The following is a 24,785-nucleotide window of genomic DNA, read 5'->3' as shown; positions in this document are numbered from 1 at the left end:
TAAGTTCAGTATGCTTGCAAAACAGAACCGCTGTCAGAGTGAACACGACTGTACATCCCACATTATGTACAAAGAATGATAAATTAAAATAAAGACAAGATTTTGCTGAAGAACACCTTTTCTTTGGTCCGTTTAACAAAATAGCTTTTTTCTTAATAAATAATACACATTTTTCCACACTGGAATTTGGAAATACATACACCTTTCTGGATATTTACAAGCTGTACATATATATTCTTTTAAAAGATAAACTTGTGTCTTTGGGGTACAAAGAAATACACTCATGGAAAATATTCAGTTGGGCATACAAAGCATTTATCAATCAGCATAAATGGCGGCTGTTTGCTAGATGAAAGGAAACACTTTCCTTGAATTTAAATTTCATACACTTCTCAACTTGTTTTAGATGACAAAGCAGATTTCAAAATAATTGCATACCAAAAGATAAAAGCAAATTAAATATTAATATTTATTTTCACAGAAAGAACCCCTGCTGCATTTAATGATTAAAGTTGATTGTATAACAGTATTATTCTCTCCATTGGTTGTCAGGCACACATTTTTAATAACAGTTTTATTAGAACAATCGTTCATATCATTCAGCAACAGTTGGTGTCGGCTGAATTCAATGATGGTTTTCATTTTCAAAACAAAAATTAATTGAGAGGTTGGTGTGCAAGTGTACGGCCAGGGTGGTTTTTTGAGTGAGAGAGAATGAGAGAGTGTAAATGGTAAATGGACTGCATTTATATAGCGCTTTTATCCAAAGCGCTTTACAATTGATGCCTCTCATTCGCCAGAGCAGTTAGGGGTTAGGGGTTAGGTGTCTTGTTCAAGGACACTTCGACATGCCCAGGGCGGGGTTTGAACCGGCAACCCTCCAACTACCAGACAATCGGTCTTACCTCCTGAGCTATATCGCCCCGAGTGTAAGAGAGTGAGTATGGGTGAGAGTGACTGGCACAGGAAGCAGAACACAAACGCCTGCTTCACAAAAGTAAAACTGAAAGGAAGAGAGACACAGAGAGACTCGTCCACATGCAGTATATCAATGATAAACACATTTCAGGAAGAAGAATCTTGTGACGTCAACGTGGTGGAGCAGGACAGTAAAGGGGATTATGGGCTGGGGATGGCTGGTGGGATTCATAACTGAAACAGGGAGGGAGGTGGACCCGGTTTCTCCCACCTCCAGTCACATGACCACAGATGTGAACACAAAAAAGGAGAAGAGGGAATGTTAACCAATTCCGCATTTCAGCTCATAGCATTGGAAACTCATCTGAACATTGTTGTGTGGATGTGTCATAAGAGAACAACCTGGACTTTACTGCCTATACAGACTCTGTGAACTGGAGAAATACACACTCACGATCTAGATCAGTGGTGTCAAACTCGTGCCATGGAGGGCCGTGTGTATGCAGGTTTTCATTCCAACCAATGAATGCTGCCTTAATTGAGTCCAATTACTCATTCAGCCATATGCGTTTAACTGCATTGAAGCACAGAATATAAGAAAATTTTTATTTAGACAATGCGGGTCACCATAGACGTCGGGTCACCATTGTGCACAAACCTGCATCCCTAATTCAGCAAATAATTTAACTAATTATATAATCAAGATCTGAGGCTGGAATGAAAACCTGCATACACACAGCCCTCCATGGCACGAGTTTGACACCACTGATCTAGATCTTTCAGTAATGTGTGATGTGGTTCATTTAAAATAAATTCATTTTACCCATAATTTTACGATTACCAAAGCAAGCGTGTCATTATTAAATGGAGTGTGATCTCTGTGGGCTTTGGGGGATCTTTGTCATTTAATTTAACTGACTGAATGAAGAGATTGCATTGCATTTGGTGTGACCCATCCCCTTTAGCACATTACTGCCTCCCAGGAGACTATGTGCTGCCTCCTATTGGCCAGTTGTGGCCACTACAGCCTTAATAGGATTCCTTGTTTCCAAGGTAGTTTTCCCACCTGTTATGTGCTGGTGATTTAACTTCCCCCTGCTGGTGATCTGTGCTTCTGTCCTCTACTTGTTAACCTGGAGCTCCACCTTAACAAGCTGCTGATTGCCTGATTGGCTTCACCTGCCTGTGGCCCTCCATAAGCCTGCTGCAGCTGAAGAAAGGGGATATTCTTTTGCAGAGAGATTTTGTGGCTGGACCATGCACCATGATGCAGACTTGTGGTTTTGTTTAGTTCTTCATTTGCCTTTTTGTGTGGTGTTGGACAGGGAATGTTCTTTTTATTTCATGCACACGTTTTTGTTAAGTTTTAGGTCAGAGTAGGAAAGACTGTGGAAAACTCACCATTATTGTTTCCATCAGGAGAAAGATGACTACTTGTAGTAGACCAGGGTAAGTAGTCTTCTGTAGGCCCTGCTTTGGCCTGACCTGTTTTGTCCAACACTTATGACTGTTTGTGTATACATTTTGTGGTTTTTGGGTTTCGTTTTTGTGTCTTTATAATAAATGTGTTTTGTTTATAGTATGTTGGGTAAATTTCTTTTGAACGTTCCTTTGTTTTAGACACAAGGGACTTTGTTGCGCTCCAATTCCTGTTGTCCTTGTTATTGTATTGTGGGTGGATTTGGGATGTAACACGACCTGCTTTTACCCTCAGCTTGAGGTCAGTTGAGCCACCTTTGACTGCACATATTAGACCATTATCACATCACACTGTGCCAGGGCAGTAGTATTTGGGGAAGTTTACAAATCTAAAGCTTGATAATTGAGATGCTGGGAATGGGACAACGCAGCAGAATACTAACTGCCCCATCTTGATTTGCATGGCTCGGAAGGAAGTTTTATTAGTTAGTCTGAAAATTGCTCCATTAGTGGATTCCATAGAAGTGCTGTGTAAGACAACTTTCTGCTTGGGTAATGCTTTAAACCCTTAAGTTTGTCAAGTTGTGGAAGTTTTTGTATTCGGGTGGTATCCATCTGCCTCTCAAAGCTCTTGTGCTCTAACCTTCTTGCTCTTTCCCCTTGTTCTTAGTCTCCATACAACAACAAGAAAATGTTGATTTACTGTTGTTTTCTGTGAAAGTATGGATAAATTGCAAACTGTGAAGAATATATTACATTCTTCTGTGTGCAGGCAGATACTGGACATTTTTTGTTTGGCATTCCTTCTGTATTTACTTCCTCTCCATGTGTTAGGAAAACACGTTACTTTTATGAGGGTCACAAGTAAACACAACTTGTACGATTAGTCAGGTGCTTGTGCAAATCCAGTGCCTACGGGGGCCCCCATGAGGATATTCATTATAATGCAAGTTTAAATCCCTATAGGTTGCATGCAATAGAAACTGTGTCCATAGGAATTTAATATAATATTCAGGTCTCAGGAGGGCCTGAGCCTTTAGGGAACTGTGGGGGAAGAGTGAGCCTTTATGGAGCTATAGGGGAAGAGTGAGACTTTCGGGAACTATAGGGGAAGAGTGAGCCTTTCGGGAACTATAGGGGAAGAGTGAGCCTTTAGGGAACTATAGGGGAAGAGTGAGCCTTTCGGGAACTATAGGGGAAGAGTGAGCCTTTCGGGAACTGTGGGGGAAGAGTGAGCCTTTCGGGAACTGTGGGGGAAGAGTGAGCCTTTCGGGAACTGTGGGGGAAGAGTGAGCCTTTCGGGAACTGTGGGGGAAGAGTGAGCCTTTCGGGAACTGTGGGGGAAGAGTGAACCTTTAGGGAACTATAGGGGAAGAGTGGGCCTTTGGGGAACTATAGGGGAAGAGTGGGCCTTTAGGGAACTATAGGGGAAGAGTGGGCCTTTATGGAGCTATGAGGGAAAAGTGAGCCTTTATGGAGCTATGGGGGAAGAGTGAGCCTTTGGGGAACTATAGGGGAAGAGTCAACCTTTAGGGAACTATAGGGGAAGAGTGAGCCTTTAGGGAACTATAGGGGAAGAGTGAACCTTTAGGGAACTATAGGGGAAGAGTGAGCCTTTCGGGAACTGTGGGGGAAGAGTGAGCCTTTCGGGAACTGTGGGGGAAGAGTGAGCCTTTCGGGAACTGTGGGGGAAGAGTGAGCCTTTCGGGAACTGTGGGGGAAGAGTGAGCCTTTCGGGAACTGTGGGGGAAGAGTGAACCTTTAGGGAACTATAGGGGAAGAGTGGGCCTTTGGGGAACTATAGGGGAAGAGTGAGCCTTTAGGGAACTATAGGGGAAGAGTGGGCCTTTGGGGAACTATGGGGGAAGAGTGACCCTTTAGGGAACTGTGGGGAGGGACTGAGTCTTTAGGGTACTGTGGAGAATCTGCTTAAATGAGGTTCTGTCTCACTGCTGCTCACCTCAAGCCCTTCTTAGTTCATCAACTCCATCCATCACCAGTGGGGTAATACGATCTAAAAGATTAACCATCAAGGATCCATCCTGGGATAAACTGCCAGTGATATAATCACCTTGAATCAGTGGATTTCAGCCTTGAATCAACAGCTGGTATGTGTCATTTTATAATGGGGGTTTTGGGAGGATGGTTTTCTGCTTGTCTTCCTGATTCAAACCCCTGACTCTATTTGTAGCATTTTTATAGTACCTGTCAGTCTTTCACAACAGAAATGGACAATGTAAAATTGTACACAGGCAGTGAACTGTTCAGAGTGTAGGTTCAGCAAAGTAAGTGAATAGAAAAGTAGAACTTTTCTTCAGCTGTCAGGTGTTACAGGTCCAAGGACTTGCTGATGTGTGGGCTTTCTTGATGCATGATTGCTGGACTGGGTGGTACTTTGAGGTCCAAGTGACGCATGGGTCCTGACTCTGCACACACACTGTCCCTTGTTCTTTCTCTTGCTCTGGCCAAATGTGTCTGCCGCAAGCTTAAAGCGCTTATCCATCAGATCAAATGCCTGATCAAATGAAATGAAAACAGAGTAAACTGTACCTTCCAATTGCTTTGAATTCAAGCTATTTACTTAAAAAAAAAAGAAAAAAACACAGGCAGTTAAAATAATCTTAAGAATTAGCGTGTCAGCAAATATGGGATTTTCAGGTTGTATTTCAGAGGTAATCCCATGGGTAATCCGGGTCTTCTGGCGCAATGCTGTGAAGGCATGTTCCTTTGCCTCTTTGTAATTACCATTATTCTTCTTAATGTTCTGCCACTCCTCTTCCTTCAGCTTCATTCATCTTCCTTCCATTATTTCCCTATCTTCAGCTCTCCTTTCTTCTATTCCTCCTTATCCTCTTTACTCAGAGCTTGAGAGCAAAGGCTTTGAAGGCACATTGCTTTACCCCACTCAGGGTTTGGTCTCGGTGATATTGCCCTGTGCCTACAGATGTACACCACCCTCTAGTGGACAGAAAGAGTTCTGCAGGCCTGATATGGCCCAGTACAGAAGCTGCCTCTTAATGCACTGCTTGAGTTGGAGAATTGCCTCTGGTTGGGTAGGACATGACAATACCAATTTGACGGGTAGGGAGCTGCTGACTATATCCCCCACAGGTAAATACAAATTTTGGGCACATATTTTGGGCACAAGTGAGTGCCCCTCTACACTGGAATGTGAGTAGTTTTAGTTTACCCATAATTCCATAAACCTGGCCCTTACTCACCCTGTCTTGTTGCTTTGTACATTTTCTTTGTTCTTTTATTACTCTTTGTATTACTCTTTATGGTCACAGTCTAGGCAGATGGTTGAAGACCGTATTGTTTTTTTTTTTTTTTAAACAATGCAAGCACTTTGTGTTGAAACACAAATGTCCTAGACAATCTGTCTGTTTGAGCAGCATAAACAAGTAGTAGTAATAATAATAAAAGTTATCGAAGTTAATAAAACCAATGCTGTGGCATGAAGTTGCTGCAGTCGCTGCATCCTTTCGGCCAATCCCAGATCAAAACGGCCTCCGATCTCCACTGGATTGTCGTCCAGCCGCCACGCCCACACGTGGCATGCTGCGCTTTTAGCTCCGCCCATGTCACGCTGTAGCTCCGCCCCTTTGCTATGGAGACGTGTGTCCGTTGAGGCACTCCCTGCGTAGACACTGGGCCGGTTTCCACCAGTCCCCCATGTGGCATCGGCAGATGGTGCAGCCGTCCACCTTCACCTCGATACCAGCCGGGATGATGGTTGAACCGGCAAAGCAGTTCGGGCCTGATAGAAAGAGGAAAAAGTTACTAAACTAAAATCTGTGCTTCCATATTTTAACAAACTTACAGGACACAATCCAGACCTGAGGACCCTACAACCCCCAGCCCTCAGGGTTGCACTCTATAGTTTCTTTAGAAAATTCTGGAAAGTTTTTGGTTGGATGTACCTGGTAGGTAGACATTGCACAGGCTCCTGAAAACCTGAACTAAGCAAGTTCACATTCTGAGATTGACAAATCACTCTAAGGGCTTCCAAATGATGGGTTCGCGGTTGGAGAAAGGAGTGTGCGCAGCTTATAAATATTCCAAGATGCACTCATGTTGCAGAAGTAAGAAGTGTCCACTAAGTAAATAAATAACGCAATAGAATAAATAATGTAATGTAATTAAACTGGAGCCAGCTTCCTGCGGCAGAACAGTTTGTGCTGGAACACCTCAGCATTTTTTTTTCGTCCTGACAGTGCCTGTCACTAATCACTTCTGGCTGAAGCAAGCATCTTTTACCCTCTGCTCTGCAATCACATTCACATCACCTGTCAACCTGGCGACCTCTCCCTTTTAGTGCGACAGTGAGCATTTTTCAGCCAGTGTTCATCCAAAGATCCAGAAAGTTAGAGGGTACAGCTTCTATTTCGAAATTTCCTACTTCAATACAGTGAGAGATAGAGAGCACTTCAAAGAGAACTGGGGGCACAAACAGAAACCCAAGTGGGTTTCTCTCTGTTTCTCTCTTCACTAAATTTAGAAAGTTGTAGCTGTACTTGTAGGCCTGTCTCCTTGCGGCCACGTTCTGCTTCAGTTTGGGAGAGAAAGTCTGTGCTGCCAGCTGTAGCTCCCTGTGCTTCTGCAGTCTGCGCTCGCTGAGCTGCGCAGTCAAAGGGGCGCTCTTCACGCGCAGCTGACGCAGACCGACTGCGGGTCTCACAGGGTGAGCGATGGGGCGGGAGCAGCCGTGCTAACTGAATCCCTCCCTCCCTGGGTGATGCTACAGCCCAAATGTGAACTGCCCCCGTGATGATGCCAGAGAGACCTGGCACTGAACCGGGCAGGATCTGTGGGCAGGATCTGCAATCAGACCATGGGGAGTCCCGACACAGAAACCCAGTGATGACGTCCTCTCTGAATTTTTAAATTATCTTCATTCTGCCAGCAAATACAGCAGTGTGGCACCTGCTTTAATTATTTGTATGCATATATGTGTGTGTGTGTATATGTGTTGTATATGTATGTGTATATAAGTTATATATATATATATATAACTTAAGCAGGTGCCACACTGCTGTATTTGCTGGCAGAATGAAGATAGTTTAAAAATTCAGAGAGGACGTCATCAGGTTCCATTTCCTCTCTGCGTCCCTGGGGCGTCTCTGCCAGGTGGCTCGTTGCACTACTAATAGTTGTTAATATGTGGAACGCAAGTATTCTTTTCACTGACGACTTTGAGTGTATCCGTTTGGTATTGCTGTGGCATGGAGCGTTCTGCTTTCTGAATCACAGGCTCTGTCCTCATTCATAATTCACGAGCTGCATTTCTTCAGCTCCACATGACGCTATTATGGAATTTTTTTGGATTTCTTTAAAATCATTACCACTCTGATACAGGGCTTAGGGCTCATGTTTTTTTTTAAATCCCCTTTAAGTACACTTAAGTCAGGAGATTCTAAAAGGTAAGGTCACCCTTAAGATGAAGGTGATACAAGAACCTATTTGGTTCTAAGGGAACTGCTCCACAGATTCTCAGCTTGCCAACTGTTACAAGTGCATGATACATTCATACACACACACACACCTATAATCTTTCCTCTTCTTTCATGATTGGTTGCTGGCGTCAAGTGATGTAAACCAGGTGGCCCCTGGGGGTGGGGCTACTCCCATGTGACTTCTTCATGAGCTCAGAAGAGAAACGCACATGGGGGAGTGGAGGATGGGCTACCGGAATGGGTTTTTTTATTTTTAATTGTCCGTGTTCTGCTGGAAGACGCGGCGGCGGCGGCGGTTTTGTTTGTGAGTTTGCCTCGCCGAGAGGACTTTCGGAGTCAAGAAGAGTTCCGGCGAGGGCTGAAGTGAGGAAAATGGCCGTTTTTTTTTTGAGTTTATCTTCACGCCCGTAACCACACCACAGAGCCTCCGAAGCACCTGAAGCCACCCTTGGGATTTTAATATCGCACCAGCAATACACCAAATAGCCCTCTGACAGGACGTTGGGACTTCGTCTTTGCCGAAGCGGGACTGGCCGGGGGAAGTCACAGGCCCCCCACTCTCAGGAGCGGGTTCAACGCCAGCGCCAGTTCTTAATTTTCTTCCCAAAACCCTGCAGTACACATACTTTTACGCTGCAACTGTTCCTCACACATTAGACGAAGCCTACGTAGCAGGCCAGGGGGGGACATATTTGTCACACAGCCATATGCCTCCAAGACCTGTTGAAATCCAGTCTTTTAATTGATGGATTCCCCCACCTAAAAAAAAGGATCTCTTATCTTAAAAAGGTACTCAATAAATAATATATATATATATATATATATATATATATATATATATATATATATATATATATATATATATATAACTTCTCAGTATTGGTCAGTTTGCGTTGCTCTTGGTCTCTCCTGGATAGTTTGATTGGCGGAATCTTGTTGTGAGCGTAACTCCGCCCCCCGGCTGCGGAACAGGAAGTGGCCGTACCGTTCTTGCAGACGGGGCAGCACTGCTCCGGCTCGTACACGGGGTTGACGCACTCCGGCACGGCGCAGTCGGCCACCACGCAGTGCACCTCTTTACTGGGCTCACACCGGCACCATTCACACGGAGACGGCTGGGGAGGGGGGGAGCAGAGAGAAATGGAGGGGGGGGGGGGGAGCAGAGTAATTGAGAGGGAGGGAGGGAAGGAGGGAGGAAGGGATTTAGTGACAATTAGTAACAATAACACAGTCAGTAACAATTTTAGGTTTTGAAGAATTTGCACCTCAGACTGCCACAAACACGTTTACGTTCTAAAATGTAAACCTTCAGCCTTTCACGAAGCACGCCGTGATGAATCGCAGCCTTGGTGGGGAAAGCAGCAGTTGCTCAGTCTGCAGAACGGAGCTCTCGTGGCTCGGACCACGTCCAGCCCGTCGTTCTGCGAGGGGTCTGGCTTTTTGTGTTTTCCCTTGTAATTATTTCGCTATTTTTATCAGACCCAATCCTCCAGCAACTGCCGCTGATGCTACCACCAGCAACAAATCTAACCGCCCACACCCAGCCTCCCCAAGGCTGCGTCCTCACTTTCCTGGACTTTTTTTCCTCGTGTGGATGTTTATGCTTTACGCTTTATTTATGGCTTTATTCAGGGGGGAATACAACATATGTATTAATAGCAGGATACTGCAGCAATGATTTATCTAAAGAGGCCATTTTGGCTCCTGGTTACATTCAGTCTCACGTACGCAAGGTGCAGAGTTGTGCGCATTCGTCTAATGCGTGATGGCTACTTATGCAATTGCGTGCAATCATTTTCCATATGAACACAAAGCATTATTCCCTCGTAACAAAAGTAATGTGTAATAATGACAATATTTGTTAAGGGCCCATGGGAACTATGTCCTGAAGACGAAACACTAACAAACACCGGGACTTAAAGACAGCCAGTGTAATCCTGAAACACTTTTTGTAAGACAATGCGTCTCTGCAGGCTCGAACGGTTCTCCTCGTTTATTCATAAATAGTTCAATACAGGATTATCCTATTTTACCCAGAGCTCTTAAACTGCTGCCACTCTCATTATCCAAGCTGTTCCCACGGTAAACATAGCTCTCTGGGGCCCCTGATGCTAAACACACCAATTATGCCAAAAAGAGAGCCTGACTCAGGGGTGTTCTGGCCCCCTGCAGCCTGTGTGTAAGTGAACACAGTCAGTCTCAAATGGGCCCCTGTAGCCTGTGTGTGAGTAAACACAGTGTATAAAATGGGCCCCTGCAGCCTGTGTGTAAGTGAACACAGTGTCTCAAATGGACCCCTGTAGCCTGTGTGTGAGTGAACACAGTCAGTCTCAAATGGGCCCCTGCAGCCTGTGTGTGAGTGAACACAGTGTATAAAATGGGCCCCTGCAGCCTGTGTGTGAATAAACAGTGTATAAAATGGGCCCCTGCAGCCTGTGTGTAAGTGAACACAGTCAGTCTCAAATGGGCCCCTGTAGCCTGTGTGTGAGTAAACACAGTGTATAAAATTGGCCCCTGTAGCCTGTGTGTGAGTGAACACAGTCAGTCTCAAATGGGCCCCTGTAGCCTGTGTGTGAGTAAACACAGTGTATAAAATTGGCCCCTGTAGCCTGTGTGTGAGTGAGCACAGTCAGTCTCAAATGGGCCCCTGTAGCCTGTGTGTGAGTAAACACAGTGTATAAAATTGGCCCCTGTAGCCTGTATGTGAGTGAACACAGTCAGTCTCAAATGGGCCCCTGTAGCCTGTATGTGAGTGAACACAGTCAGTCTCAAATAGGCCCCTGCAGCCTGTGTGTGAGTGAACACAGTGTATAAAATGGGCCCCTGTAGCCTCTGTGTGAGTGAACACAGTGTCTCTTATTGGCCCCTGTAGCCTGTATGTGAGTGAATACAGCCTGATTCATGTCGGCTGGTGATCATTACCTTCGGTAGCCTGTGACCTTTCACTAATCATACCGTTTGCTGCAAATAAGTAAATTCATCAAACTGGACGAGACCACATGGTCTAGGCAATCATGTTGAGAGAGCTTCCTTCCTGAACACAGATTAAAAATATTTAGAAATTAAATGCAATGCCTGCACCTTCACTTTGCTTTGGGGAATTTGAACAGCTGAATTATTGGACTGCCATCAAAATTAGTATACAAAAAATACGTATAAGAAGTAATAATTAAACAAACACGGCTAATACACTGTATACGGTGTACTAAGCTAGCTAGGCTAATTAGCAATACCCATTAGTGAAAAGCAAGCCCATAAATCACACACTGAAGGTTCCAGTGAATAATTTAATCTCCTAGCTTGGGACGGTGTGTCAGAGTTTGTAAATCTAATGAAAGGTTTTTGGGAATCAAGTTTGAATTTATTATTATTATTATTATTTTTATAATATTTTTTTTTGTCTGTCTCTAGAAGTTTTGGTCGAGCGGATTCAGCTTTTTTTTTCTTTTTTCCTTTTTTTTTTTTTTTTTTTTTCCCCCCTGACACAAATTACACAGTCATGAGTTTGCAGAACCTCCAGGCCACACTTCAGTTGACGAGAAATGGAGGAGAGGCAACTCTTCAGCCGTTAAACCCACGGGTGCCCTGGGGGGGAACTCGGAGCGCGACCGCCAGCTTGCCCAGGCGATATCGATCCGCGGCACACAGCGTGCTGCATATTAACGGAACGGTCTGGTAAGCAGGCAACAGCCACGAGCCCCGAGAAAACACCTATGGATTCTGCACTTGTGTGCTTTTCCGTCCAGGAATTTGTCTTTTAATCTTATCTGACCAGTGCAGTCTAAAATCTAAAGGGCCACAGATCTCCAGAGAGCCATTATCTCTCCACTATATTTAGCCGAATGCCCAGATGCAGCGAGAATGCCAATGATCTCAGTGCCTCCTCAGATTTTAGTCCGTTCTGGCCGTCTGGCTGAAGACAAGCCGCTCTGGTACAGAGGCACGATATGCAGGGAGAGGAAGTGCAATCCTTAGCCCTAAACCACAACACTGAAATACTAAACCACAGCACTGAGAGATACTCCTGAAAATCGCTGCACTGAAATACTAAACCACAGCACTGAAATACTAAACCACAGCACTGAAATACTAAACCACAGCACTGAGAGATACTCCTGAAAATCACTGCACTGAAATACTAAACCACAGCACTGAAATACTAAACTACAACATTGAAATACTAAACCACAGCACTGAAATACTAAACTACAACACTGAAATACTAAATCACAGCACTGAAATACTAAATCACAGCACTGAAATACTAAACTACAACACTGAAATACTAAACCACAACACTGAAATACTAAACTACAACATTGAAATACTAAACCACAGCACTGAAATACTAAACCACAGCACTGAAATACTAAACCACAACACTGAGAGATACTCCTGAAAAGCACAACACTGAAATACTAAACAACAATACAACATTGAGAAACCATCACCAAACCAGAGCACAGAACCTCTGTGTGCTTTGTTTAAAGCTGCGGTTGCTGTTTGTTTAGGACATTATCAGCAAGAGGAGAGACTTCTGATCAATTCCTCAAGGCTAATAGATGATATCTGGCCACATTCAGGGTGCATGTGATAACTTCGAACGACCGGATGGCTTGGCTCACAGCACTCAGCCTGAAACTATTAAGGCTCATTCAGTGCACCAGAGAGAGCCTTTAAAAACAGAAATCTTGCAGTCTCAACTAAATGACACTTCAGTGTTCTGGGATCAGTCTGTGGGATTAGCACTGGTGATTTCAGCTTTCACGCCACGCTTCTCGAGGTTACAAAAATTTGGATGGAAGCAATCCATCATTTGCATCGTATCTGAGACCGTACAAAAAAAAGGTGTTACCATGGGGTGTTCAGTGAAACAGGACTCACAGAATGTTTTGTATTATGAGCTTATTTTACGCTTCTATTTAGCTAAGATGGCTCATGTCTATATTCTGCTATTATGTTATAGCATGTTCTCATTGGCCAGTATTGTACAGCTGAGCTAGCATATGATTTATGGTTATGGTTCTGACACAGAAAAATATGTATTCTTTGTACAGACAGACATTTTGGTTGTGATTTTTTGTAATTTTATAAATTCTTTTGTAAAGCAACGGGATGAAATAGTGCTTAGATAAAGTGCTTTTCAGGGGGATTTGTGTTGGGTTTCTAATGGTGCCAGCCTGTTAATAGCTTGAACTAGACCACAACCATGTGTCAACAATAGTTGTTTTTTTATTTTTTACTTATGAAGCAAAACGGCAGTGATAAACCTTGATCTTACTGTAAAATAGATCAGTTAAGTATAACCACAATACACATGCGTTTCTTCGAGGGTTAGTTCACATGTTTAAAACCAGGTCCACTGAGCTACTCGCCACAAATAATCTGAAAGCAACTTGTGTACGTACAGCTCACTCTCTGTTAGCTTTGTTAACAAAATAACTTTGATATTGAACAGTAGCTGTGTAAATATTATGATCAATAAACAACACAAATGTCAAATATTAGTTTTTACAGAACACAATGTAGTTTCCCCCTCCATTTTGGCTCTTCTTGTCTGTGAAAAAGACGCAGAATCCTACGTTAAACATGGCCTCAGAGTCATGACATGAACCTCGTGAAAACAAGCACATAATTGAGCATGTGCATAAAATTAAACGGAAAAGATTGAGTCAATGATCTTGAGTATATAAGAAAAAGAGTCCTGTAAAATGACCCTCCATCTGCTGCCTGAACCCCTCCTCCCTCCAATCACAGAATTTTTTATAAAATGCTACTTTTCCTGGCAGGTGCAATCAAGACGTTATTTATCGTGGTTGTTGTTATTATTATTAGTAGTAATAGTGGTAATAATAGTTGTAGCAGTCAGTCCACACTTATCTTAACCCCCCTACTGTAGGTAGTACTATTGTTGCTTACTTAGACATAAGGTAGCATTGCCCAGGAATGACTCATCATTCACTTGCTACCTCTCTCTTGTGACCACATTGCCCCGTGCCCCCCCCCCCCCCCCCCCACCTCCCACACCCCCTCTAGGGCATCACTGCACTTCAGTCCCAGATCTTTGTACTTTCTGTTTGCACTATATGTCTCTCTGGATCACAGCGTCTGGTTTAAAATGCCAGTAAAGTAAAAAGTACACCCTTTCACTGCACAAAATTTTGTTTTCGTGCAACGTCTTCGTGCAGTTGCGCTTTGATGCTGTGCTTCTGGGATAAGTGGGGAAAGACATCATGCGTCCAATGATGGCTCTGCATCAGTCAAGAGCACACGGTTCAGTCTGCTCTCCAGTCTGGTATTCCTGCTGGACCCCGGCACACTCCTGCAACCCACGGGCCCCCGGTGCAATCGCTCAGCCCATAAAAAATGTAACTTCATTCATTTTTAATGCATCGCGCCGCAGCCCCAGTGTATTTCGATGCGTTGTTGCTCGCAGTCTGCCTCGTGCCATTGGACGGCAAAGGTCGCGCGGGGTTTTCCCAAGTGCAGTGAAAGGGGCGAGGTAGAGTGGCAGCAGCGGAGAGGCGGTTGCTACTGTTTGTGTCTGGGAGGAAGCGCAGAGTTTCACACCACACACTTCCTGAAGGTAGGGTTGGGGATTAGTCATGAAGGCACATCAAGCCCTCACTGAAGACGGACAGGGGGTGTCTGAAAATAGGGTTGTGATTAGTCATGAAGGCGCATCAAACCCTCACTGTGAAGATTGACAGGGGGTGTCTCTGAAGGTAGGGTTGGGGATTAGTCATGAAGGCACATCAAACCCTCACTGTGAACGACTGACAGGGGGTGTCTCTGAAGGTAGGGTTGGGGATTAGTCATGAAGGCACATCAAACCCTCACTGTGAAGATTGACAGGGGGTGTCAAGGTTTTGTTAGGGGGTAGTCGTGATGATGCCATGTAAAAGATTTGCTCCTGGTTTTAGGACCAGAACCCCCATGCTGTGCATTGCAAACATTCTCAGACATTCTAAAAACAAAACGGTTCAGATCTTTCAACCAAATTAATTTTTCCTCTCAGGTATTACAAAACTTGACTCATTTTAAGCAAATATAATTTTGGGATCCTTCTAAGAGCAGATCCTTTGAAGTCACTGATTAATAACAACTGTAGAGGGTGTGCATCTGCACATTAATATGAGTAATATGGGGGGGTGGACATCAGTGTGTTCTATGTTTTTGTGCCAATTCTGGTACACACCACCATATGTTATAATCAGATTTTTATTATTTTTTCCAAAAACAAATGCGCAGGGAATTCTAATTTAATTTAAATCAACTTATACATAAAACGAGACGTGTTTAGAGACATAAATAGATGTTGGTGTATTAGTAAAATGGCAGTGTATTAGTAAAATGAGCTTATTTTGGAGTCACACTGTGGGAATTAATTTTTCTAATGTGTGAAATCTGGTGAGTAAGCTATGGTATGGAGCAGGCTACTGATTGGTTAACCCCATGAAGTCCCTGGAGAGCCAGAGTGGCTCTGATCCTGAAAGACTATTAGCGGATTCTGCTATGACCCACACGGAGAGAGAGAGGAGAGGTGGAAGGTGGGAGCCTCATATAATTTACCATAATTCCCCTCATAACTCTCCAAAGACTCAAAACAAGACATCGGCAGGATTCGGTAAATGTGTTCATCCTTTCCCCCCCCTCCCCCCAAAACAAATCAAACAAGTTGTTGTACTGACAAGGGACTTGCATACAGATGGCGAATTTTCCTCAGACAGCAGGACACTTTCTAGAAAGTTCAGCCGCCCAGCCTGCATCGCTGTTGCAGGGATTTGCCGATCTTCGTGTGAATGTCACGAGCGCTGTCATGTCCAGAGCTGTTCCGTTCAGCTTCAGAGAGAGCATTAAACTTCAATCTGCCATTTTAACACAGGCCCACGGAACACTCCTCCTCATATAATTATTAAATGAAGGGCCATTTAATTGTTTTGTATAACCCATAAAATGGATGAGGGGTGTTAGCTGAGTGTATTTCTCGCCAGTGCAAGCCAAACGGGGGAAATAATGGAGCCTTTTCACGAAATTGAATCTCTTTTCTGGACAGCAGGTATGCACTGCCCGGGTGCTGTACAGTGGGTCCTGTGGCGCTGCTAATATGATTTTGTACTTCGCTGCTCACAATTACACAACTTTATATGGCCTTTATTATTATTATTATTATTACCCTATTCATATGTGCTGAGGTCATCTGGAGATTCTACAGAAACATGTCAAATTGCGCTCGCCAAAGAAATGCTGGAAGGTGCTGATTTAGAAAATGAAAGGAGTATGTGACTTTAACATGTTCTATTTGTACAGCATTTCATTTTTAATGGGTGTTTATTTTGGGTCATCTCACACATCGAGGTACTAAGCGCTACCGTCACTCACAGGAAGTGCGAAGATGGGTTCAAGCAGAAGTGCTGGAATGTTCTCTCTGGGGGGGCTGTTCTAAAAGAGCCCATGGCAAGTTCTGTGTGTCTAGCAGTGTAGCAAGAGCTCAGTCTTGTTTCTCAGCAATTAACACGCACTTCAAGCTTCAGGGTCTGGTTGGTTTGATCTTTAGTCAGAAGGTTAAATCCAACGGAAAGCTCAAATATCCCACGCCCATCCACGATCATGTCATGAGTGTAACACAGTGCGTCACTGTGACAACATGCTTAGTACTTTTGGGAAGTGTACGCACTCTTGTATGAAGTATCCAATGGTAATGGCTTTAAATCGCTACTCAGTATTTGGGTAGCATTTTGCTGCACCTTACCAACAAGGTAAATATGAATTGAAATCGGAATGGTGAGGCTATGCAGGTGAAGCTACTTTATGCTGTTTTAGGTTTCAAAGTCCAGAGCCAAAGTCCAGCGAACATTGCCAAATATGACTGAATTTACTTTGCTAATAAAGACAGCTACCTAACCTGAATGCTGACTAGTCACTTAGCGTTAGGTTAGACACCGAGGCGACCCTGTCTCTCCAGCACTTCATACCAGTCAGGCAGTCACAAGTTTTCCAAAATGCTTGATCGACATATCCGATGGCAAAAACTCCCCCTTAGCAGAAAAGTTACGGGGCAGCTGCCTTTAGCTCAGTAGCAGTGGAACAGGACCTGCGCTAGCCACTGCTAGCACAGCACCAGCGAGTTTCAGCCTGCTCAAGCTTGCCTAGAAGCACGGCAAAATTCTGTAACTTAAACACACATATTTGCAAACAATCGTGTCATTGTTGATTTTTATTGCCTTTTTTTTTTTTTTGCATCTTTACTTAGTCCGGCTTCGCGTATCCTTTGCAGCGCAGTCAGGTGACTCTCCCGCCGCACGCACGGCTCGATGGGAGGCCCGCTCCCCTGCTTCGGCAGGCCCGAGAAGCGGCCTAGAAGCCCTCCGGACGCAGAGTGTGAGCGGGCCGGAATCCGAGAGCGTTACCACGGCGCCCTGAGAATTCCGTCTGCTGAAGGACCGACAGTACGGGTGAGGGAATGTTCCCAAACCCCTTACTCCGACCTACACAAGGCCTTCCCTGAAGCTTCATCTTTAGTAAAACAACGACCCTCTCCTCGTGAATATAATCACTAACTGTTGTTACCTTTACCCAGAATCCACTGCAGGCTGTAATTCAGTAGCTGCTGAGCGCACTAGTACATGAAAGCATGTCTAAATCGTGATGTCATATCATGGGATGAGACATGCGCCCATCAACTGGCCTTTAATCAGTTTTCCCACGGGCCTAAAATGCCACCCACCTCCGCTCCTTTCGTGTCAGCTGTTTTAGGCCATCCCTCCACCCCCATTTCACGTTTTATTCCGTGTTTTTTTTTTTTTTCTTCTCCCCCCTCATTTATTTCCTCTTCCGCTATTGCTGACGTTGTCCTACGGCAAGGTGCAACCCCACCTCTGGACTGCTAGCCCAAGATTAAATGCATCAGTCATTCCTAATGCAATGTACAGCGCTTTCTCCTCCTCATCCGTTGTATGGAAATTTTATTCTACTTTAGATTAAGATTAATTAAATAGTAAATGCTCACTAGGATCACACTGTTCCCAATGGTGTGTAAATCAGACAAGGTTTATTTATTCTGAAAATCTACAATATGTCTGAAATACAGATATGCTAAATATTCTGATAGGATTTTTTTATTTTTTGTATTTTTCTCACTACTGTACTGTGTTTGTAGGGTGTAGCACAAGGATATTATTATTAGAAAGTGTCAGATCTTCCATGGATTGATAACAGCTCATTGATTCTGTCACTGTCACAGAAATCCCATTGAATTGGCTGCTACCACTGTAGACCTTTTCATTTTGATTGCTGACTGCTACTGCTGTCATTCCTTAAAGTCAAACCCACAATTTCTTCAATAGTGTGAAATGTACTTGGCGATTGATTGACTATCCTGGAGATGAGAGGTGGTAGCTGAGATTAATGGATTGGTCGATGGACGGATAGATGGATGGATGGATAGACAGATAGATGGATGGATCGGTGGATAGATACATTAGTGTCCTCCAAAGATGGAGTTAGTTTCACAGCTCATAGGGGGGTTACGCATACCGATCCGTGCAATTTCTACAAATACACACAAATCACAATGGTTTTGTTTTCAATAAACATTCTACTGACAAATACCAGGTCAAATATTTCGTTTGATTGTTTTCTTTAAAGTGTTTGTAATACACGGTTTAAAAAAGTTGTGCTAAACTTGCCTTTTTACAATGAACGTACCTACACCTATGACTAGATTCAAGGTAACAAAGGCTGAAGACATTCTCCAGCACTTCACAGACTTCTGTTCAACAGTCTCCTAATTGGTGAAAGTGTGGATACATGGCCTCTAAAAATAGGTCTGGTGTGCACAGCATGTGCGAACACCCTCAGAATACTTCGGCACATATTTCACCTGGGTTTGAATACATCAGGCACATGATTTAAATACATCGAACACATAGACGGAGTGTAGCACAGTGGGTAAGGAACTGGGCTTGTAACCGAAAGGTTGCAGGTTCGATTCCCGGGTAGGACACTGCCGTTGTACCCTTGAGCAAGGTACTTAACCGAAATTGCTTCAGTGTCTATCCAGCTGTATAAATGGATACAATGTAAAATGCTATGTAAAAGTTGTGTAAGTCGCTCTGGATAAGAGCGTCTGCTAAATGCCTGTAATGTAATGTAATGTTTGTGATGTGCAAGAAACCTTTGGACAGCAACTACAAATGGCATGTATTATTGTCCTTAAAAGCATCATAGATATCAGTTTGGAGATCATGGACCTGTCCAGGGTGTATTCCTGCCTCTCGCCCAACGCATGCTGGAATAGGCTCCAGGACCCCTTGCGACCTTGACCAGGATAAGCAGATATAGATAATGTGTGGATGGATGGATGGATGGATGGATAGATGGAGATCATGTCCAAATGTGGCTGTCGTCCAGGATGTGCCGCAATCAGAAGGAAATAGCCAGAAATTTTAGTTCAGCTATGTTGATGTCCAGGTCGTTGTCTAATAATGTGATGGATGGCCACCATGACAACAGGAGAAAACAACAATGTCAAGAAACAGGGAAAATGCAGCGGCCGTTCCTGTAGCAAACTGAGCAGCTGATTTGCAGCAATAGCCCTAAATATAAACCCGCATCTCGTAGCGTGCTTGTTGAAATAGAATGAATCACGTAATTACGATGCACAGAGACTTTTCATTAATCGGATATATTTATCCTGCCTGTTTCCAGCGAGACTGTCCAGCTGCTGCTCTTGAATTATGTGGGAAGGTTACTTTAGTTATGGGAAATAGGGCGGCCCTGAATCCAATCAGTTGAACCCATTTGCATGTTATATTGTTCAATGCGCGAGTGTTGGCAACATTATTATTCAGGGCACTCCTTGCCTGAAAAAAAAGATTTACTGAGTCCCAATACATACAGCCTAAAGTATGATGATTGGTAAAGCCAAAGGAACCATGAAATAAGAAAACGGTGGTAACTAGAAACATATTTGATCAAATCAAGCATTTCCTGCCTTATCAATTTTTCTTGTTGTGAAAATGAAATGGGTGTCATGTTCTTCATGTTGCACAGGTATTAAGAGAACCATGCATGCCCTTAGCTAGACAGCGGGCATACCTGCCATGCCAGTGTATGACTTTACAACAATGTACTTTTCAGCTTTAAGACAAATTTCACTGACTTAACATCTTTTTACACTCACAATCATGACCACTGAGGAAAACTGTAGACATCCTGAATCTGAATCTACAATGCCTTGGCCCCATGCTACAAACAGCATCATAGGCCTGGTCTGGAAAAACTCCACGGCAAAACTGACTTCAACTCCATGGCAGTGTAGTGCAATGGTTAAGGAGCTGGTCTAAATGTTCGATTCCCATTTTGTTGTACTCTTGAGCAAGGTGCTTAACCTGCATTGCTTCAGCGTGTATATCCAGCTGTATAACTGGATACAATGTAGAGGCTGTGTAAAAAGTTGCGTAAGTCGCTCTGGATGAGAGCGTCTGCTAAACGAACGCCTGTAATGCAGCGTAACTCCACAACTGCGTAAATAGGTGCATTTAACTGGGCGCGAGGTTATCCGGCCCTTACCTTAAACTCCTCCAGGACCTTGTACGTCTGCCCCCGGTACTCGCACAGGCGCCTGAGCTCCTTGCACTCGGGGCAGCAGCCGTTGTGCTCCACCTTGGTGCACTTGGGGTGTATCCTGGGGCAGTCGGGCTGGTCGCACACGGGGCCGTCCCCGGTGCAGACGCAGGGGCAGCTGGAGTGGCCCGGGAAGAAGCGCTCGCCGAGCGCGTACACGAAGCCGCTGTCGTCCACGCACCCCTTGCCCCGGTAGTCGTCGAAGAGGACGTCGTTGCCGCCGCCGCCGCCGCCCGCCTCCTCCTCCGCCACCTCCGCCCGCTCGGCCTCGTCCGCGGCGGCGGGATAATCCTCGGCGTTGAGGGAGGCCGGGGAGGCGGCGGCGTTCAGGGCCAGGAGGAGCAGCACGCAGGTCGCCGGAACCGAAGGGCCCATCCTGCCACATGCATTCAGGGTCAGAGGCCTTCGGTTGTCTTCACGTATCCAAGGAGACGGAGTCTGTTGTCCTTTTGCACATTTAGAGAGATGGCATTACTTGTCTTTACACATTTGGAGAGATGCTACTACTTGTCTTTGTGCATCCAGGGAGATGGTATTACTTGTCTCTGCGCATCTAGAGAGATGATATTACTTGTCTTTGCGCATTTGGAGAGATGATTTCCGCTGTCTTTGGGCATTTAGGGAGATGGCCTCAGCTGTCTTTGCACCCAATTTCCCCCAGACTGAGACGTGAGCTGAAAGCATCCAAATTTGAACAAAAAAAATGTCACATCACTTCACTGTAATTCATCCAAACAAATGGGATGGCATTGCTTAAATGTGGAAATGTATTCAGTAGTAGCTTACAGTTGTCACAGAAGAGCGACAGACATTATGACTGTAGTGTATTAACACCTAAGAAGATGTAACTGAATTTCACGGGGATTTGGTTAATATGCATACAACCACAACAACCAAGCTAAATCCCTAACCTATTTTCAGACTCAATATATTCGGAACTGTGACGTAGATTAATTAGTCTTGCAGCAGATGGCAATGCAAGGTTACATACACATATTTATTATTAATTGTCTTCTGTTTGTGTCATTCGTAGTAGTAGTAGTTGTAGTAGTAATCGTATTTTAAAAAAATAATGTAAATGTAAAACTAACACAATAAAAGTGTGATATTATATCTACTGCTACTTTGAACTAATACAGAAATTATACGTAAATAATGCTTCGTGATTTAGGCCCTATCACGCAAAAAAAAAAAAAAAAAAAAAAAAAAATTAACAGCCAATTCGAGGTGTACGTAACTATACAAGCCATCCAGTCAACAGGTGCATGACTGCTGTAAGGTTAACTCTCCGTTTTCCAGGTTTGCGCGACCAAATGAGGTATCTTGTTGATTAATATCCGTTGTCACGTTTTGTCATAATTTTCTCCCAAAAGGTTGCACCGCGCATAACAGAACAAATGTTTGGTATTAGATTCTAGCTTAAATAAAGAAAGGAAGTATTACTTACCCCGTGATTTTGGAACTCTTAAGTCTCGTGAAACAGATGCACAGAACTCACGCGATTACATTACATTATGTTGACTGTAGCAACGTGATCACAATCAAAATCGTATTCGATTTGAAACTAATGTTTTTAAAATAACGCTGACAACGAATATAGGCCTACATAGTTTTTTTCGGCAAGAGTTTGCAATTGCTTTTAAGTGATATTGAAAACTCTTGCAGGGCGCTTAAGCCAACGGGGTAGCTTGTGTTTTACTCACCGCGTAGTAACATTAGCTTACACATTGTTGTAGGTCTGGTGGGAAACAGATCCTCAGTTCCAGTCCAGTTTCAGACCTCAGAACAAAAAAAAAAAAAAAAAAAATAGGACTAATGGATTATGGCCGACATGCACACCAATAACGTCCAGTAAGCAATACGAGAAAGATAGTTTCCGTAACCTGTAACTTGGCAGGAACCATGACTGCGCTCCAGCTCCACGAAATCATAGAAACAAGCAGGGACAAGCACTGCATGCAATTTGTATTCCTGGTTATCAGTTCGCTCCACGATCCGTTGTAACCATTTTAACGAACTTCCAGATCCAGAAAGAAAATATCCAACCGGAAATTTATAAAAATCGAAAACGTTATGAATGATAAAAGCCCTACTTCCTGTTAGAGTAAGTGACCTGCCGAGAAAATCAGCATTCCTTTAAAGCGCAGCACAGCAAAGTTAAAAGTCTCGGTAGACCGCACTCTAAGCCCGCAGACTAATCCGCTCACGGGCAGAGGACTGGAGCACTGCACCTCGCTGTCCTACAGCGCTGCCGCAAAGTAAACTGCTGTCGAGAGTGGAAAAAGCCCCGAATCAATCCGGCTACAGCAAGTCGACCAGATAACAGAAGCGTGGTTCATTTGAACAGAGCTCCTCTGTGACGTGACCCCCCGTTCTGATGTGTTTTAGCAGCACGGAGAGAGACAGCTTCAGTACCACAGACAGAGGCAGGAGATTTGTTTTATTCCACCCCCCCCCCCCACCCCCACCCTCTGTTGAGCCGGACCGCACGTGATTGGCGCAGCGTGTGGCTCCCTTGAATCTTTTGGAGTTAACGCACCCTTTTAACACGCGGATCCTCGTCCTTGATGCTAGGAGGCAGGCAGTCTGAATCTCATTTTGCTGAAGCGAAATCAACGCATTCCCCCCTGGTGTCTTGTGAAAAAATATAATATACGAAATTTACAGAGAAAACACTGCAGCAGAAAACCTTTAAGAGGCATTGAGAAGTGTCTCCTTCTTGATTTAATTTGATATAAATTTGGTAGCCTATGTAGATTCTGAAGCTAATTTAATTCCTTAAAATCAGTCGTGTGTGCGTGCAACATACCATATCCTGTTATCTTAACACCTTGTCCTGTTGGAGCTCTCTCTCTCTCTCTCTCTCTCTCTCTCTCTCTTTCTCTCTCTCCCCCTGTGTCTCCCCCCTCAAAGGAGAAAACTAATTTCACTGAAGACTGCTCTACTGAAGTCTGCCTATAGGGGACACCCCTTCCTACCATAATAGTGAAATGAAAAGACTCAACGAACACCAGAGTGAATGAAATAGATCTTCCTTTGAAATGAATCATGTAATCGTCATAAAAAGCTTATATCTGCATCTAAAACGGATCACTGGAAGCGAGTCAGATAGAAGCTACTTGCACTGCAACTCTGCCACTAATTACTGTAAATGTACATTGTAAAATACTGTAATTTATCACATACTGGCATTTTACTCTGCCAACACAAACATTTTGCCTTTTATTTATTCAGAGCCTAGAGATGCAAATGGGGACAAAAAAAACATAAACATTTTACATTAAAAATGGCAGTAGCTCATAAAGCCCCACTCCAGAAAACTTTAGGATACCGGATCAATTAAAATTTGAAACACCAAACACTAATAGTACAGATACAGTACAGGTCCTTAACACTGACTAAGGTGCTTCCACACCAGATTGACCAGTTTTTGCATTGCAGTGAGGACAACTTGATGCTCTTCCTTTTACACTTTGAGCCTCTGTCAGAGTTAATGACCCCGAAGCATCTGTGAACAATAAGCAAATGTGTACAGTCAGCCTGTCCTGTGAATCTGCTATGCTATCCTGAGCAGGGCTACAAAATGAATCACTCATCAGGCACTGGATCGCACTGACCTGGTGTAGTGGCAAAAATGATCCATTTATTTACAGTATAGAAACTCTTTGATGTAACTGCCTGTCTTTCTGAGTCCTTGTCACCCTTAAAATGACATAATTTCGTATTTGGAGCTAGGCATTGTTCTACACATATATACCCCCTCCCCTCCCCTCCTTGAAAATATTGAATGCCCCGATATAGAATTGAATTATGTGTTTATTAAAAGTTTATACATTTTAAAAATTGCCAGGGCATGTAGTAGAGGCAGAGTCTCTGGGGGTCTTCATGCTGAGAATTGATAAGGTGTTAGATACAATCTAGTCTGTAGGTAATCAGGACAAATAGGTACAATTTAGTCAGGAAAATGGCAAGCATTGTTGAGCTAAATGGTCTGTTCTCATTGTTATGTTATGTTATGTTATGTTATGTTATGTTATGTTATGTTATGTTATGTTATGTTATGTTATGTTATGTTATGTTATGTTATGTTATGTTATGTTATGTTATGTTATGTCAAAACAAGTAACACTGTTACTGAGATATTACAATTTCCCCACATTTAGAAAATATTGTACTTTAAATATACATTTCGAAGGCAATTTTTATTTCCAAAAAAAAAAAAAAAAAAAGGTTTTTTTTTTCTCAATTATTGGCCCTCCTTTGATTAGTGCCGGGTGCAGCCTCTGCTGGTACGGATAATGGCCCTCGGGCTTCTCCCTGTACTGTTTGATAAGGCTGGGAACTGCGGGTGGAGGGGTCCTGAAC

The 24,785-nt window shown here is 43.7% G+C and overlaps 1 protein-coding gene across 2 annotated transcripts; it reads right to left on the bottom strand.

Moving 5' to 3' along the window:
• Positions 1–4,529: 4,529 nt before the first annotated feature.
• LOC118213880 (von Willebrand factor C domain-containing protein 2-like) lies at positions 4,530–23,280 on the bottom strand. 2 transcript variants are annotated; one of them, XM_035393095.1, is made up of 5 exons: positions 23,230–23,280; positions 22,124–22,199; positions 20,367–21,094; positions 8,779–8,908; positions 4,530–6,097 (listed from the first exon to the last, which is right to left on the bottom strand). In XM_035393095.1, exons 3-5 carry the CDS (start codon positions 20,793–20,795, stop codon positions 5,946–5,948), a joined length of 711 nt encoding a protein of 236 aa, XP_035248986.1. In that variant the 5' UTR covers positions 20,796–21,094; positions 22,124–22,199; positions 23,230–23,280; the 3' UTR covers positions 4,530–5,945. The 2 variants fall into 2 exon arrangements, with proteins under 2 accessions (XP_035248986.1, XP_035248985.1); XM_035393094.1 differs by lacking the exon at positions 23,230–23,280 and having other exon boundaries at positions 22,124–22,856.
• Positions 23,281–24,785: the final 1,505 nt, after the last annotated feature.

Source organism: Anguilla anguilla, chromosome 15 (assembly GCF_013347855.1).
Source record: "Anguilla anguilla isolate fAngAng1 chromosome 15, fAngAng1.pri, whole genome shotgun sequence".
In the NCBI taxonomy this organism is placed as follows: domain Eukaryota; kingdom Metazoa; phylum Chordata; class Actinopteri; order Anguilliformes; family Anguillidae; genus Anguilla; species Anguilla anguilla.
Note: the sequence above shows the minus strand (reverse complement) of the source record. Positions and strands in the feature narration are given on the sequence as shown.